This window comes from Erythrolamprus reginae, chromosome 2, assembly GCF_031021105.1.
Source record: "Erythrolamprus reginae isolate rEryReg1 chromosome 2, rEryReg1.hap1, whole genome shotgun sequence".
Classification (NCBI taxonomy): Eukaryota; Metazoa; Chordata; class Lepidosauria; order Squamata; family Dipsadidae; genus Erythrolamprus; species Erythrolamprus reginae.
In genome coordinates this window covers 44078313-44090770 of record NC_091951.1, presented here as the reverse complement: position 1 = coordinate 44090770, position 12458 = coordinate 44078313, and the positions used below count along the sequence as shown (strand labels likewise).

General features: G+C 40.5%; 1 protein-coding gene across 1 annotated transcript in view; it reads right to left on the bottom strand.

Moving 5' to 3' along the window:
* The window catches only part of LOC139158397 (copine-9), a 38659-nt gene extending 27666 nt beyond the window's left edge, over positions 1-10993 (bottom strand). Inside the window, exons 1-3 of the mRNA XM_070735706.1 lie at positions 10978-10993; positions 5561-5664; positions 2666-2770 (exon numbers count right to left, since the gene is read on the bottom strand). Of these exons, the coding sequence (XP_070591807.1) occupies positions 2666-2770; positions 5561-5652 (197 nt within the window). The 5' untranslated portion in view covers positions 5653-5664; positions 10978-10993. The remainder of the gene's footprint in view (positions 1-2665; positions 2771-5560; positions 5665-10977) is intronic.
* Between the last annotated feature and the right edge of the window lie 1465 nt (positions 10994-12458).

Here is a 12458-nt window from a genome sequence, read left to right as displayed (position 1 = left end):
ACTGAGAAACATGTCAGGAAATATCAATCTTCCTTATACCATTAAACATTTATTTTATTTATTTATTTTTTAGATTTATAAGCCGCCCATTCCTGATGGACTCAGGGAGGCCCATGTATGTACTGCATGTTCCACCTATATCAATAATCCTTGACTTACAACAGTTCGTTTAGTGACGGTTCGAAATTGCAACGGCACTGAAAAAAATGACTTATGACAATTTTTCACCCTTACAATTGTTACATCCACAGTCACACAATCGACATTCAGGCGCTTAGCAACTGACTCAGGTTTATAACAGCTGAGGTGTGCAGGGGGTCCTATGATCCCCTTTTGTGACCTTTTAAAATCAATGGGGAAGCCAGATTCATTTAACAATCGTGTTACTAATTTAGCAACTTCAGGGATTCACTTAACAAATACGTCAAAAAAAGTAAAAAAAACTCACTTAAAAAAAATTATTATTATTATTATTATTATTATTATTATTATTATTATTATTATTATTTAATTAAATTTGTATGTCGCCCCTCTCCCTAAACTCGGGGTGGCTCACAGCAGTAATAGAAAACAATGTACAATACAAATCTAATATGTAATATTTAAAAACTAAAAACCCATAGTTTAAAAAACATACACACAACATACCATACATAAACTATATAGGCCTGGGGAAGATATCTCACTTCCCCCATGCCTGACGGCAGAGGTGGGTTTTAAGAAGTTTACGAAAGGCAAGGAGGGTGGGGGCAATCCTAATCTCCGGGTGGAGCTGGTTCCAGAGGGTTGGGGCCGCCACAAAGAAGGCTCTTCCCCTGGGTCCCGCCAGACGACATTGTTTAGTCGACGGGACCCAGAGAAGGCCAACTCTGTGGGACCTAACTGGTCGCTGGGATTCGTGCGGCAGAAGGCGGTCCCGAAAGTATTCTGGTCTGATGCCATGAACCCTAATAAAGATTAAGATTTAGGTAACAAAGTAATGTAAAACTAGTAGGCTGATAAAATAAAATAAAACTTAAAAAGCTGTAGCAATAATGTCAACGGGTAGGTTGGCAAATTTGTAAATTGTTGAGTGTTTAAGATATATAATTGTAACTATGAAATACTATATTTATATGTTTGTATAGGTTGTGTTTTGTTTTTTGTTTCTGTTTGTTTTGTGGTATTTATGAATTTTTTAATGTAAATAATTAATAGAGATTATTTTTTTAAAGATTTCTAACTTGACAACATAAATTTGGGGTTCAATTGTGGTCGTACATTGAGGACTACATGTACGTCAATGGTTTTTAATAGCCTTGGGGCAATCTACATTCAAGAGGACCTTTTGACCTGGAAACAGCATTAAAAAATCCAACTTAAATATATAAATGGTGGAATTTTAAAAACAGTGGTAAAATTATATAAGTAAGAATTTATAATTATTTGAATTTATTAATTAGAAGGTTAATTGCATGTATAGATGAAAGAATATTTAGAAATTAATGAGTGTGTTCTTTTTTTTCTTTGCCTTTTTTTAGTCATATTAAATAAGTAAATATTAATTAATTAATTGAATAACATGATAGTAATAGAATGTAATAGCTTAAAATAACAAAAATATAGAGTATTTTTGCAATATTACTAATATTAATCTATTATCTTTTAATATTGTATTATTAGTTTAAGTATTTTATATTTCATAGATAAGGAAATTAATTAAAGTTATATAATTTATAACATATAAATAACAGAGTTAAATTTAATAAGAATATAGAGTGAGAGTGTTATATTTCTGAATCGATCTGATTACAATTAGGTTTGGGGTTTTATGTATTAGTTAGACTTCTATGATAAGCGGAGCAATGGTAGCTCCTTGAATGTTGCATGTTGTCTGTCTTTGTTTATCTAATGAAAAATAATAAAATATATATATATATATATTTTTTAAAAAATCCAACTTAAATTTCTCCCCCTCTAACATTTTGGGTGCTCTGCGCTTTGCCACCCTTTAGGCCCCAAGTATAAACATAAACTCTTTAGGCCCCAAGTACAAACATAAACTCTTTAGGCCCCAAGTATAAACATAAACTCTTTAGGCCCCAAGTACAAACATAAACTCTTTAGGCCCCAAGTATAAACATAAACTCTTTAGGCCCCAAGTACAAACATAAACTCTTTAGGCCCCAAGTACAAACATAAACTCTTTAGGCCCCAAGTACAAACATAAACTCTTTAGGCCCCAAGTACAAACATAAACTCTTTAGGCCCCAAGTACAAACATAAACTCTTTAGGCCCCAAGTACAAACATAAACTCTTTAGGCCCCAAGTACAAACATAAACTCTTTAGGCCCCAAGCATAAACATAAACTCTTTAGGCCCCAAGTACAAACATAAACTCTTTAGGCCCCAAGTACAAACATAAACTCTTTAGGCCCCAAGTACAAACATAAACTCTTTACGCCCCAAGTACAAACATAAACTCTTTAGGCCCCAAGTACAAACATAAACTCTTTAGGCCCCAAGTACAAACATAAACTCTTTAGGCCCCAAGTACAAACATAAACTCTTTAGGCCCCAAGTACAAACATAAACTCTTTAGGCCCCAAGCATAAACATAAACTCTTTAGGCCCCAAGTACAAACATAAACTCTTTAGGCCCCAAGTACAAACATAAACTCTAACCTGTCATAGTCCCCATTGCACAAGGAGCGGACAGGAATGGAAAATGGCTGCCACACGGGATTCAGATTGTTCTTCACCACCTCTGTCTTGTGGCAGATGGTGAACCTGGAACCAGAGAGGAGTCATGGCAAAAGGAGGAAAGAGCAAACGTGACAGGAGAGATAGTGACCTTTGAGGTGGTGCGGAGTAACATATTGCGGCCTCTAGAGGTGTTGGACTGCATTGCAGTTGAGGACACACTTTGTCATGCTAGTTCAAGAGGATAAAAACTATAGTCCAGAATGGGGCCTCTACACTTGGTAGCTTTAAAACTTGTGGACTTCATCTCCCAGAATTCCACAAGGTAATTGGCTGAGGAATTCTGGGAATTGAAGTCCACAAGTCTTGTAGAGTTCTGGGAATGGTCTAGAACAGGGGTGGGCAAAGTTGGCTCTTCTATGACATGTGGACTTCGACTCCCAGAATTCCTGAGCTAGCATGATTGGCTGAGGAATTCTGGGAGTTGAAGTCCACAAGTCACAGAAGAGCCATCTTTGTCTACCCCTGGTCTAGAATATCTGCAGGCCTCCAGATTAAAGAAAGCTGATCCATCCACCAACCAGAAGAGCTTGTCCATCTGCAAGAAGAGCCCACTGGCACAGGCTCTTTTGGGTTTCCGAAGCCACAGAAATTGGAGAGGGAATTTCAGAGCCGCAGCGTCTCGATTCCCCCCTTCCATCTGTGCCTCTCAAACCCAGGCCCTGCACACCGTGCCTGTTGGCCTCCTTCCCCAACATCCTTTATTGGAACATCCACTCGTTGGAGAAGGACGGAGATCAGCTTGATGTGACGGGGAACAAATGTGGAATGTGCTCTCCAACCACTTCTGAGCCAAGCTAGAAATGGACATTGAGTGCTACCGTTGCTAAGCAACCAGGATAGCCTTCTCTGCCTCTACCACTGAAGCAAGGCCATAACCGTAGCTGATTTTTTTTTTGGCCACATATGGAAAAATCCGACTTTTCCACTCTAAGCCTGCTGAGGAAAAGGACTCACCAGCTGCAATCACTCGTGTAACCATCTTGCACAGCCCCAGAACACATCAAGTGAAAAGCAAATCCCTTTATTCATTTATTTATTAGATTTGTATGCCACCCTTCTCCAAGAACCCGGGGCGGCTTCCCTCCCTCCCTCCCTCTTCTTCCATCCCAAATACAGGTGTGTGTATTGGGGGCAAAGGTTAAAATGGGTTGGGGAATAAAATAAACCAATCTACTTTGGGGTACCGTGAATATAGAAGCTGACCTTTAGAAAGGACAAGAAAGCAAGCTGAGATGGCATCCTATACAGAAGCAAGGAAGGGGTAAAAGGGCAAAAAACATGCCTCAGCTGTTGAGCAGGGGAGCCATGTTGTTTCGGCTTAAGCTACGGACTAAACTCACACACACATACACACACACCGCCATTATTTGCCTTCCATCCCCTGTCGTATTGTCTCTCCCATATCTGTTCTTCTATTCCTATATCCTTTCTCTATTCTTTCATTGATATATTTTAATCCTATATCTTATTCCTATAGCCTATATCTTTATTCCTATATTTTATTCCTATATCTCTTCTATTCTTTCTCTGATATACAGTGGTACCTCGGTTCTCGACCACAATTCGTTCCAGAAGTGTGGTCGAGAACCGATTTGGTTGAGTACCGAATTAATTTATCCCATAGGAAATAATGGAAATGGGTTTAATTGGTTTCCAGCCCCTATTTCCTTTATTTCCTATGGGATAAAGATCTGAGGAGCTCTATAGTCTAAGCACTCCAAGCTGTAGGAAGGGTGGGGGTAGCTGCAATACCGGCAGTTTCGGGGGAGGGCTCCTTTCCTCAGTGGTTCGTCTTGTAGCTGTAGGTAGCTACACCAACTTTCTCCTTCCCGGCGGTGGCGACGCCGACGGCGGCAACGGCTTTCCTTCGAGCAGCAGCAGCGCCGGGAATGTTACATGAGAAAGGGAAGCCGTTGACGTTCCCGGCGCTGCTGCTGCTCGAAGGAAAGCCGCTGCCGTCGTCGGGAAGGAGAAAGTTGGTGTAGCTGCTTAAAGGGAATAAGACGAACCACTGAGGAAAGGAGGCCCCCCCCGAAGCTGCTGGTATTGCAGCCGCCCCCACCCTTCCTACAGCTTGGAGCGCTTAGACTAGAGACGGGGAGGCTGTTTAGTGGGCGGCCAGGATGGGTGTGTTGGATTCCGACTCCCATTCTGTCTCACCCCGTCCCCTCAGATCTTGTAGCATTTCAGATAATAAACAAAACTTTCTGTGGCTGTTCGGTATTCGAATTTTTGTTTAGGTACCGAAGCAAATTTTTGCCGAAAATTTTGTTCAGTATCCGAAATGTACGAGAACCAAAGCGTTCGAGAACCAAGGTACCACTGTATTTTACTACGAGTATATCCTCTGTAACCTTCATTGTATGTTGGACAAAATAAATAAATAAAAAATTATTTTCTGCTCATATGACAACAAGGAATAGTCCTCATATTCCTCCATGCTAGGGACATGTAAAATAGAGAATATTTTCCCCTCAAATCTTGTTCCTCCATCTCAGAATAAAAAGAGTTGAGTGAAAACTGGTGCGGGGAAAAATGGGGTTACTGACATGGGTTGGGGGGTCACATTTGAGAATCAACATTCACCCATCCTTCTCATCTCTTTTTAAGTAGCAAAAAGAATGGCCAGAGAAGAGTAGAAAGGCAAGGCTAGCATCTCTTGGAAGCAGACACATGTGTGTATGTGTGTGTATGTGTGTGTGTACACAATCCAGGGCCTAACGACACTATCAAGGCAGCTACATGCCATTCAAGTAACAGCCCAGAATCAGGCCTGGGAAGTTGGTTGCCTCGAAAGGGGGGTCTCTTGCGTACGTGCCGTCTTCGTTGCTGCGGTAGAAAACAAGGAAGGGATCTGATTTGCCAAAGAAATCCTTCTTGTCCAGCTTGTTGGCACACAACTGCATGGTGACAATGTCCTGGAAAGGAAAGGCTACATCAGAAAGGGAAGCGGAAGCAAGGAGGATCAACAGGAGTGGCAAACTACCAACAACAACAACAACAATAATAATAAAAATAAAAAATACAACAACGACAATCATAACAGCAACAATAATAACAATCAGAATAATAATCATAACAATCATAACAATCATAACAATCATAACAATCATAACAATCATAACAATCATAACAATCATAACAATCATAACAATCATGATAATCATGATAATAATCATAATCATGATCATAATAATCACCATCATCATCAAGCTGCAATGACTTTGGCATAAGCCAGTGAAAGTGGTCCCAGTGGTCCTCGGCATGCTGGGCGCAGTGCCAAAGGATCTCAGCGGACATTTGAAAACCATTGGAATTGACAAAATCTCCATCTGTCAATTGCTTTACTGGGATTGGCACACATAATTTGCCTCTACATCACACAGTCCTAGGTGCTTGGGAAGCGTCCGACTGGTGATGAAATATGAAATCACCATAGTGATCTAGTTTGCTGTGTTGTATTGTTGAAATAACAACAACAACAGAGTTGGAAGGGACCTTGGAGGTCTTCTAGTCCAACCCCCTGCTTAGGCAGGAAACTCTACATCACTTCAGACAGATGGTTATGCAACATCTTCTTAAAAACTTCCAGGGTTGGAGCATTCACAACTTCTGGAGGCAGGCTGTTTCACTGATTAATTGTTCTGTCAGGAAGTTTGTCCTTAGTCTTAAGTTGCTTTTCTCCTTGTTTAGTTTCCACCCATTGCTACTAACCTCAGGTGCTTTGGAGAATAGGCTGATTCCCTCTTCTTTGTGGCAACTCCTGAGATATTGGAACACTGTTATCATGTCTCCCTTAGTCCTTCTTTTCATTAAAATAAACATACCCAGTTCCCGCAACCGTTCTTCATTTGTTTTAGCCTCCAGTCCCCTAATCATCTTTGTTGCTCTTCTCTGCACTTTTTCTAGAGTCTCAATATCCTTTTTACATCGTGGTGACCAAAACTGAATGCAGTGTGGCTTTACCAAGGCCTTATAAAGTGGTATTAACACTTCGTGTGATCTTGATTCTCTCCCTCTCTTAATGCAGCCTAGAACTGTGTTTGGGTTTTTTGGCAGCTGTCTGTCTACTAAGACTCCAAGATCCCTGTCATAATTGCTAGAATAAGGCCACCATTTCATTTAAAAAAAAATTTTTTTTAATGGACACTCAAAATATATATGTAAACACAAAAGAGTCATTTCTGATTTAATTGCATTTTCTAAAAAAATGTCCCCTTTGTATGATTCATTCATGTTTTTCCCCCCCAAGCAACCTGAATAGCTTACAGATGGTTATCCAGCAACTCTGGTCTGGGCTCTCTTTAGAGTCAGTCCAGGTTTTTTGTCTATTATACCTCTGAGAATCAACGTCCATTCAAAAGTGCTACTGGCAAAATTTCATAATGGCCCTTTTAAGATAAGTAGTTCAAGTGGCTGAGTTTCAGGGCTGAAATGAATTGAAAACATTCTCATCCACAGATGAGCTCTTCCATATTTTTCCATATTTAAAGAAGTTATTCTCCACTCATCCATCCCTATATCTCCCTCCCTCCGTCCCTCTCTGTCTGTCTGTCTCTCCTTTCCCACCCAATCTCTCTCTCTTACAGCCATGTTGAGGCAGCAGGAAGCAAAGCAGAACTGGGGGGTAGGGAAATGTATTCCCTGCCATAATGGCATAAAATTAACTGTCCGCGTATTTGATTTGGATCTTGAATCTATACCTCGGTTTTTGGCTTTGTGCCAAAAACTAGCAAAGTAATTTGGGGTATGGAGGGCATATTAAATAAAGTTTTTGCTGCTCTGGGCCTGACATGAAGAAGAGGATAGAGCCTTGGTATTGCAGTGGTTAGAGCAGTGTTTCCCAACCTTGGCCACTTGAAGATATTTGGACTTCAATTCCCAGAATTCCCCAGACAGCGAATGCTGGCTGTGGAATTCTGGGAGTTGAAGTCCAAATATCTTCAAGTTGCCGAGGTTGGGAAACACTGGGTTAGAGTACAGTACTGCAAGCTGCTTCTGCTGATCACCGGCTGCATGCAGTTTGGCAGATCGAATCTCAGTAGGCTCAAGGTTGACTCAGCCTTCCAACCTCGCAAGGTCGGTGTTCTGCCAGCATGTTTCAACCGCCTGTAATTACAGGGTAATTAGTCCAGGAAGACACACACCACACGATAAAAGGAAAACCCAGAAGTTTTTATAAACAGAAAAACAGAAACAGCTCCCTTTTGAAATGTCAAAGGGATTTTCTGGTACACATAAGGCACAGGTTAAATGCAATCCAATTGCTCACCCAATAACTGGGAAATTGAGTCCAATTCTAAAGTCCAGAGAGTCCACACACAATCTTGAACAGCACAAAAACCACGATCTTGATGAAACAATGAATCAGATAAACTGCCATGAGACTAAAACACCAAGCTGCACTTTTATCTGTAGCACTAATTTCACCAGCCCCACCCAACCACAGGTGGCCTCATTTTCTCTTGTAATAATCCTTCAGTTGTTGTCTCCATCACTCTATGCATGTGTGGATGTGTCATTAATTCTTGTTCAGAATCCAGGGATGATACAGATGATTGATCTCCTCCTGGGCTGTCTGCCAAACTCCCCTCTTCCCTGTCACTCACGCTTCCTTGGTCAGAGGAGGCTTCGTCGGCAGATTCCATCGGGAGCAAAACAAACCTGCAGCATGTGGATGTTTCCCCCACATCCACCCGCACATTCCTTGGGGCAGGAGCTGGGCCAGAGCTAACCACAACAGTCGGTAAAATGAGGACCCAGATTGTTGGGGTCAATATGCTGACTCTCTGAAAACTGCTTAGAGAGGGCTGTAAAGCACTGTGAAGAGGTATATAAGTCTAAATGCTAATGCTATTGCTAAGAGGAGGTCAACCTAGTCTCCAAAGCACTTTGAAGGCAGGACAAGAAACAATGGATGAAAATGAATCAAAAGGAGAACTAAGGAGACATTTTCTGATAATGCAAACAATTAATCAGTGGAACGACTTGCCTCCAGAAGTTGTGAATGCTCTATAACTGGAGGGTTTTAACAGACTAGAGAGCTATTTGTCTGAAATGGTACTAGAGAAGACATCCACAGTCCCTTCCATTATTCTGGCAGAAGTACACGGCACAATTAATTCAACTTTAATTTAAATGCTTTAAATATTGCTAAGCCTTATTAAGATTTCAGTGTTCCCACATGAAATCCTGAAAGTTTTTGACTAAGGGAGGTTGAAAATCATGAGATTTGAAGAGAGAACGCCAAAAATCTGGCCATTTAAAAAAATACGGCAGGTAATTTTATTTTCAGTATATCTACACTATGGAATATTGAGTTACATGAATAGTGAGATTTATAGTTGGGTATCTTCCTCCACTGTTTTTTTGGCAATTCTCACCATGCCATTCAAAAGTCAATTATGGTCCTTAATTCAGCAAATGTTAGAAACACAGAAACATAGAAGTCTGACGGCAGAAAAAGACCTCATGGTCCATCTAGTCTGCCCTTATACTATTTTCTGTATTTTATCTTAGGATGGATATATGTTTATCCCAGGCATGTTTAAATTCAGTTACTGTGGATTTATCTACCACGTCTGCTGGAAGTTTGTTCCAAGGATCTACTACTCTTTTAGTAAAATAATATTTTCTCATGTTGCTTTTGATCTTTCCCCCAACTAACTTCAGATTGTGTCCCCTTGTTCTTGTGTTCACTTTCCTATTAAAAACACTTCCCTCCTGGACCTTATTTAACCCTTTAATATATTTAAATGTTTCAATCATGTCCCCCCTTTTCCTTCTGTCCTCCAGACTATACAGATTGAGTTCATTAAGTCTTTCCTGATACGTTTTATGTTTAAGACCTTCCACCATTCTTTTAGCCCGTCTTTGGACCCGTTCAATTTTGTCAATATCTTTTTGTAGGTGAGGTCTCCAGAACTGAACACAGTATTCCAAATGTGGTCTCACCAGCACTCTATATAGCGGGACCATAATCTCCCTCTTCCTGCTTGTTATACCTCTAGCTATGCAGCCAAGCATCCTACTTGCTTTCCCTACTGCCTGACTGCACTATTCACCCATTTTGAGACTGTCAGAAATCACTGCCCCTAAATCCTTTTCTTTTGAAGTTTTTGCTAACACAGAACTGCCAATACTATACTCAGATTGAGGATTCCTTGTTGTTTGTCCCCGTTCTAATTGGACATCCATGTAAAAGAGTTCACCTTGGCTGCTCTTCTAAGCTTGGTTATTTTCTTGCAGGCATTTCGTTACTCAAACTAGATAATATCATCAGTGCTAATAGTGACGAAGTGACCTTGTTTGGGAAATGTAACATCTGCAGGGAAACAACCAACAAACTCGAGCACCAAGGACTCCTCAGTTCACGCCTGAGATACAAATTTTCTCCTTTTTGGTAGTTCATCTTAGAGAGGCTGCCCCACTTTTTTTACTCATATCTCACTATGCGTGAGGTGGTGGGAGATTAGATTAGATTTATTGGATTTATATGCCGCCCCTCTCCGCAAACTCGGGGCGGCTCGCAACAATAATAAAAAACAGTACATAATAAAAATCCAATGCCCACCAATCTAATTACAATTTAAAATTAGTAATTTCCTAAAACAATCCCAATATATATATAAAAAACAGGCACACAGTCAATCAATCAACAACACAACATGGGCAAGGGGGAGGTGTTTTAGTTCCCCCATGCCTGACGGCAGAGGTGGGTCTTAAGGAGTTTACGAAAGGCAGGGAGGGTGGGGGAAATCCTGATCTCTGGGGGGAGCTGGTTCCAGAGGGTCGGGCCCCCCACAGAGAAGGCTCTTTCCCTGGGTCCCGCCAGATGACATTGTAGTCGACGGGACCCGAAGAAGGCCGACTCTGTGGGACCTAACCGGTCGCTGGGATTCGTGCGGCAGAAGGCGGTCCCGGAGATATTCTGGTCTGATGCCATGATGGAGTTTATAGGTCATAACCAACACTTTGAATTGTGACCGGAAACTGATTGGCAACCAATGCAGACTACGGAGTGTTGGAGTAACATGGGCATATTTAGGGAAGCCCATGATTGCTCTTGCAGCTGCATTCTGCACAATCTGGAGTTTCCGAACACTTTTCAAAGGTAGCCCCATGTAGAGAGCGTTACAGTGGTCCAGCCTCGAGGTGATGAGGGCTTGAGTGACTGAGGGAAGGTCTTCCTAACTTTCCCTCCAGGATGAGGGAGAGAACAAGTCACTCACCCGACAATTGCTGAGCTCTTCAGCGGACATCACTATGGCCCCACACTTCTTTCCTGGAACTCCCCTAAATTTGATGAAGAGATAAAAACCCAAGGTTAGCGCAGGAGCAGCCCATTCCTGCTTGCAGAAACCAACTACAGTAGTCCCTCACCTATCGCTGGTGTTACGTTCCAGACCTCGCCGCGATAGGTGAAATCCGCGATGGGGAATTTATCTACTGATAGTACTTATTTAAGTATTTATATTGTAATTGTTTGGTAAGTTTTCATTATTCTAAGTGTTTATAAACCCTTCCCACACAGTATTTATTTTAGATACAGTATTTAAATACAGTATTTACAATTTTAGATTTATTTTTTTTTGAAAAACCTGCCGATCGAGTTCAGTGGGCTGTTTAAATCTGCCGATCGGCTTCCTCAGAAACCCGCGATGAAGTGAAGCCGCAGTAGGTGAAGCGCGGTATAGCGAGGGACTACTGTAAACTGAAATTCAATTTGAAAAAGATTTTATATCATATCTCCCTTTATTCGTCTTTAAACCAAATAGAAACTCTTATGCATCACGAAACATATCAACGCAAATACTCATCAATTTCTATATCAATTCTCACACCTTTTCCTTTTTACACATAAGAATACATTTATTACACTGTACATATACACCCCCTATCATCCTACTATACCCTGTCGTATCAGCTAAAAACGTCTGCATCACACGCAGGTTTACCCCCCCTAATACTTCCTAATCACTTCTTCTTTAAAATAAACTTTAAATTTCCTTAACTATTCCAGTTGAATATCAATACACTATCTTTCCTTACCTCTATTCTCCTTTACTCATTTTTCCTTTTCACAAATCACTTTCTACTAACCAATACAGTGTTCCCTCGATTTTCGCGAGGGATGCGTTCCGAGACCGCCCGCGAAAGTTGAATTTCCGCAAAGTAGAGATGCGGAAGTAAATACACTATTTTTGGCTATGAACAGTATCCCAAGCCTTCCCTTAACACTTTAAGCCCCTAAATTGCAATTTCCCATTCCCTTAGCAACCATTTAGATTATTACTCACCATGTTAATTTATTAAAGTTTATTTAAAATTTTTTTTATTAAAGGCAGACGAAACATTGATGATGACATATGACGTCATCGGGCAGGAAAAACCGTGGTATAGGGAAAAAACCCGCAAAGTATTTGTTAATTAATATATTTGAAAAACCGTGGTATAGACTTTTCGCGAAGTTTGAACCCGCGAAAATCGAGGGAACACTGTATATACTGTATATACGTATTAGAAATTGGAAATTAAATGTATGAATTACAAATATAACATAAGATATAAACGGTAACAATAAGGATATCTTTTACTTACATAGTCTGAGAAATACATTATTGATACAATTTTTTTAATGTATTACTATGCATAATACTATCATTTTCCTAAATTATTTGATTTTGTATCCTTTCCCCCTACCCTTTTTCGC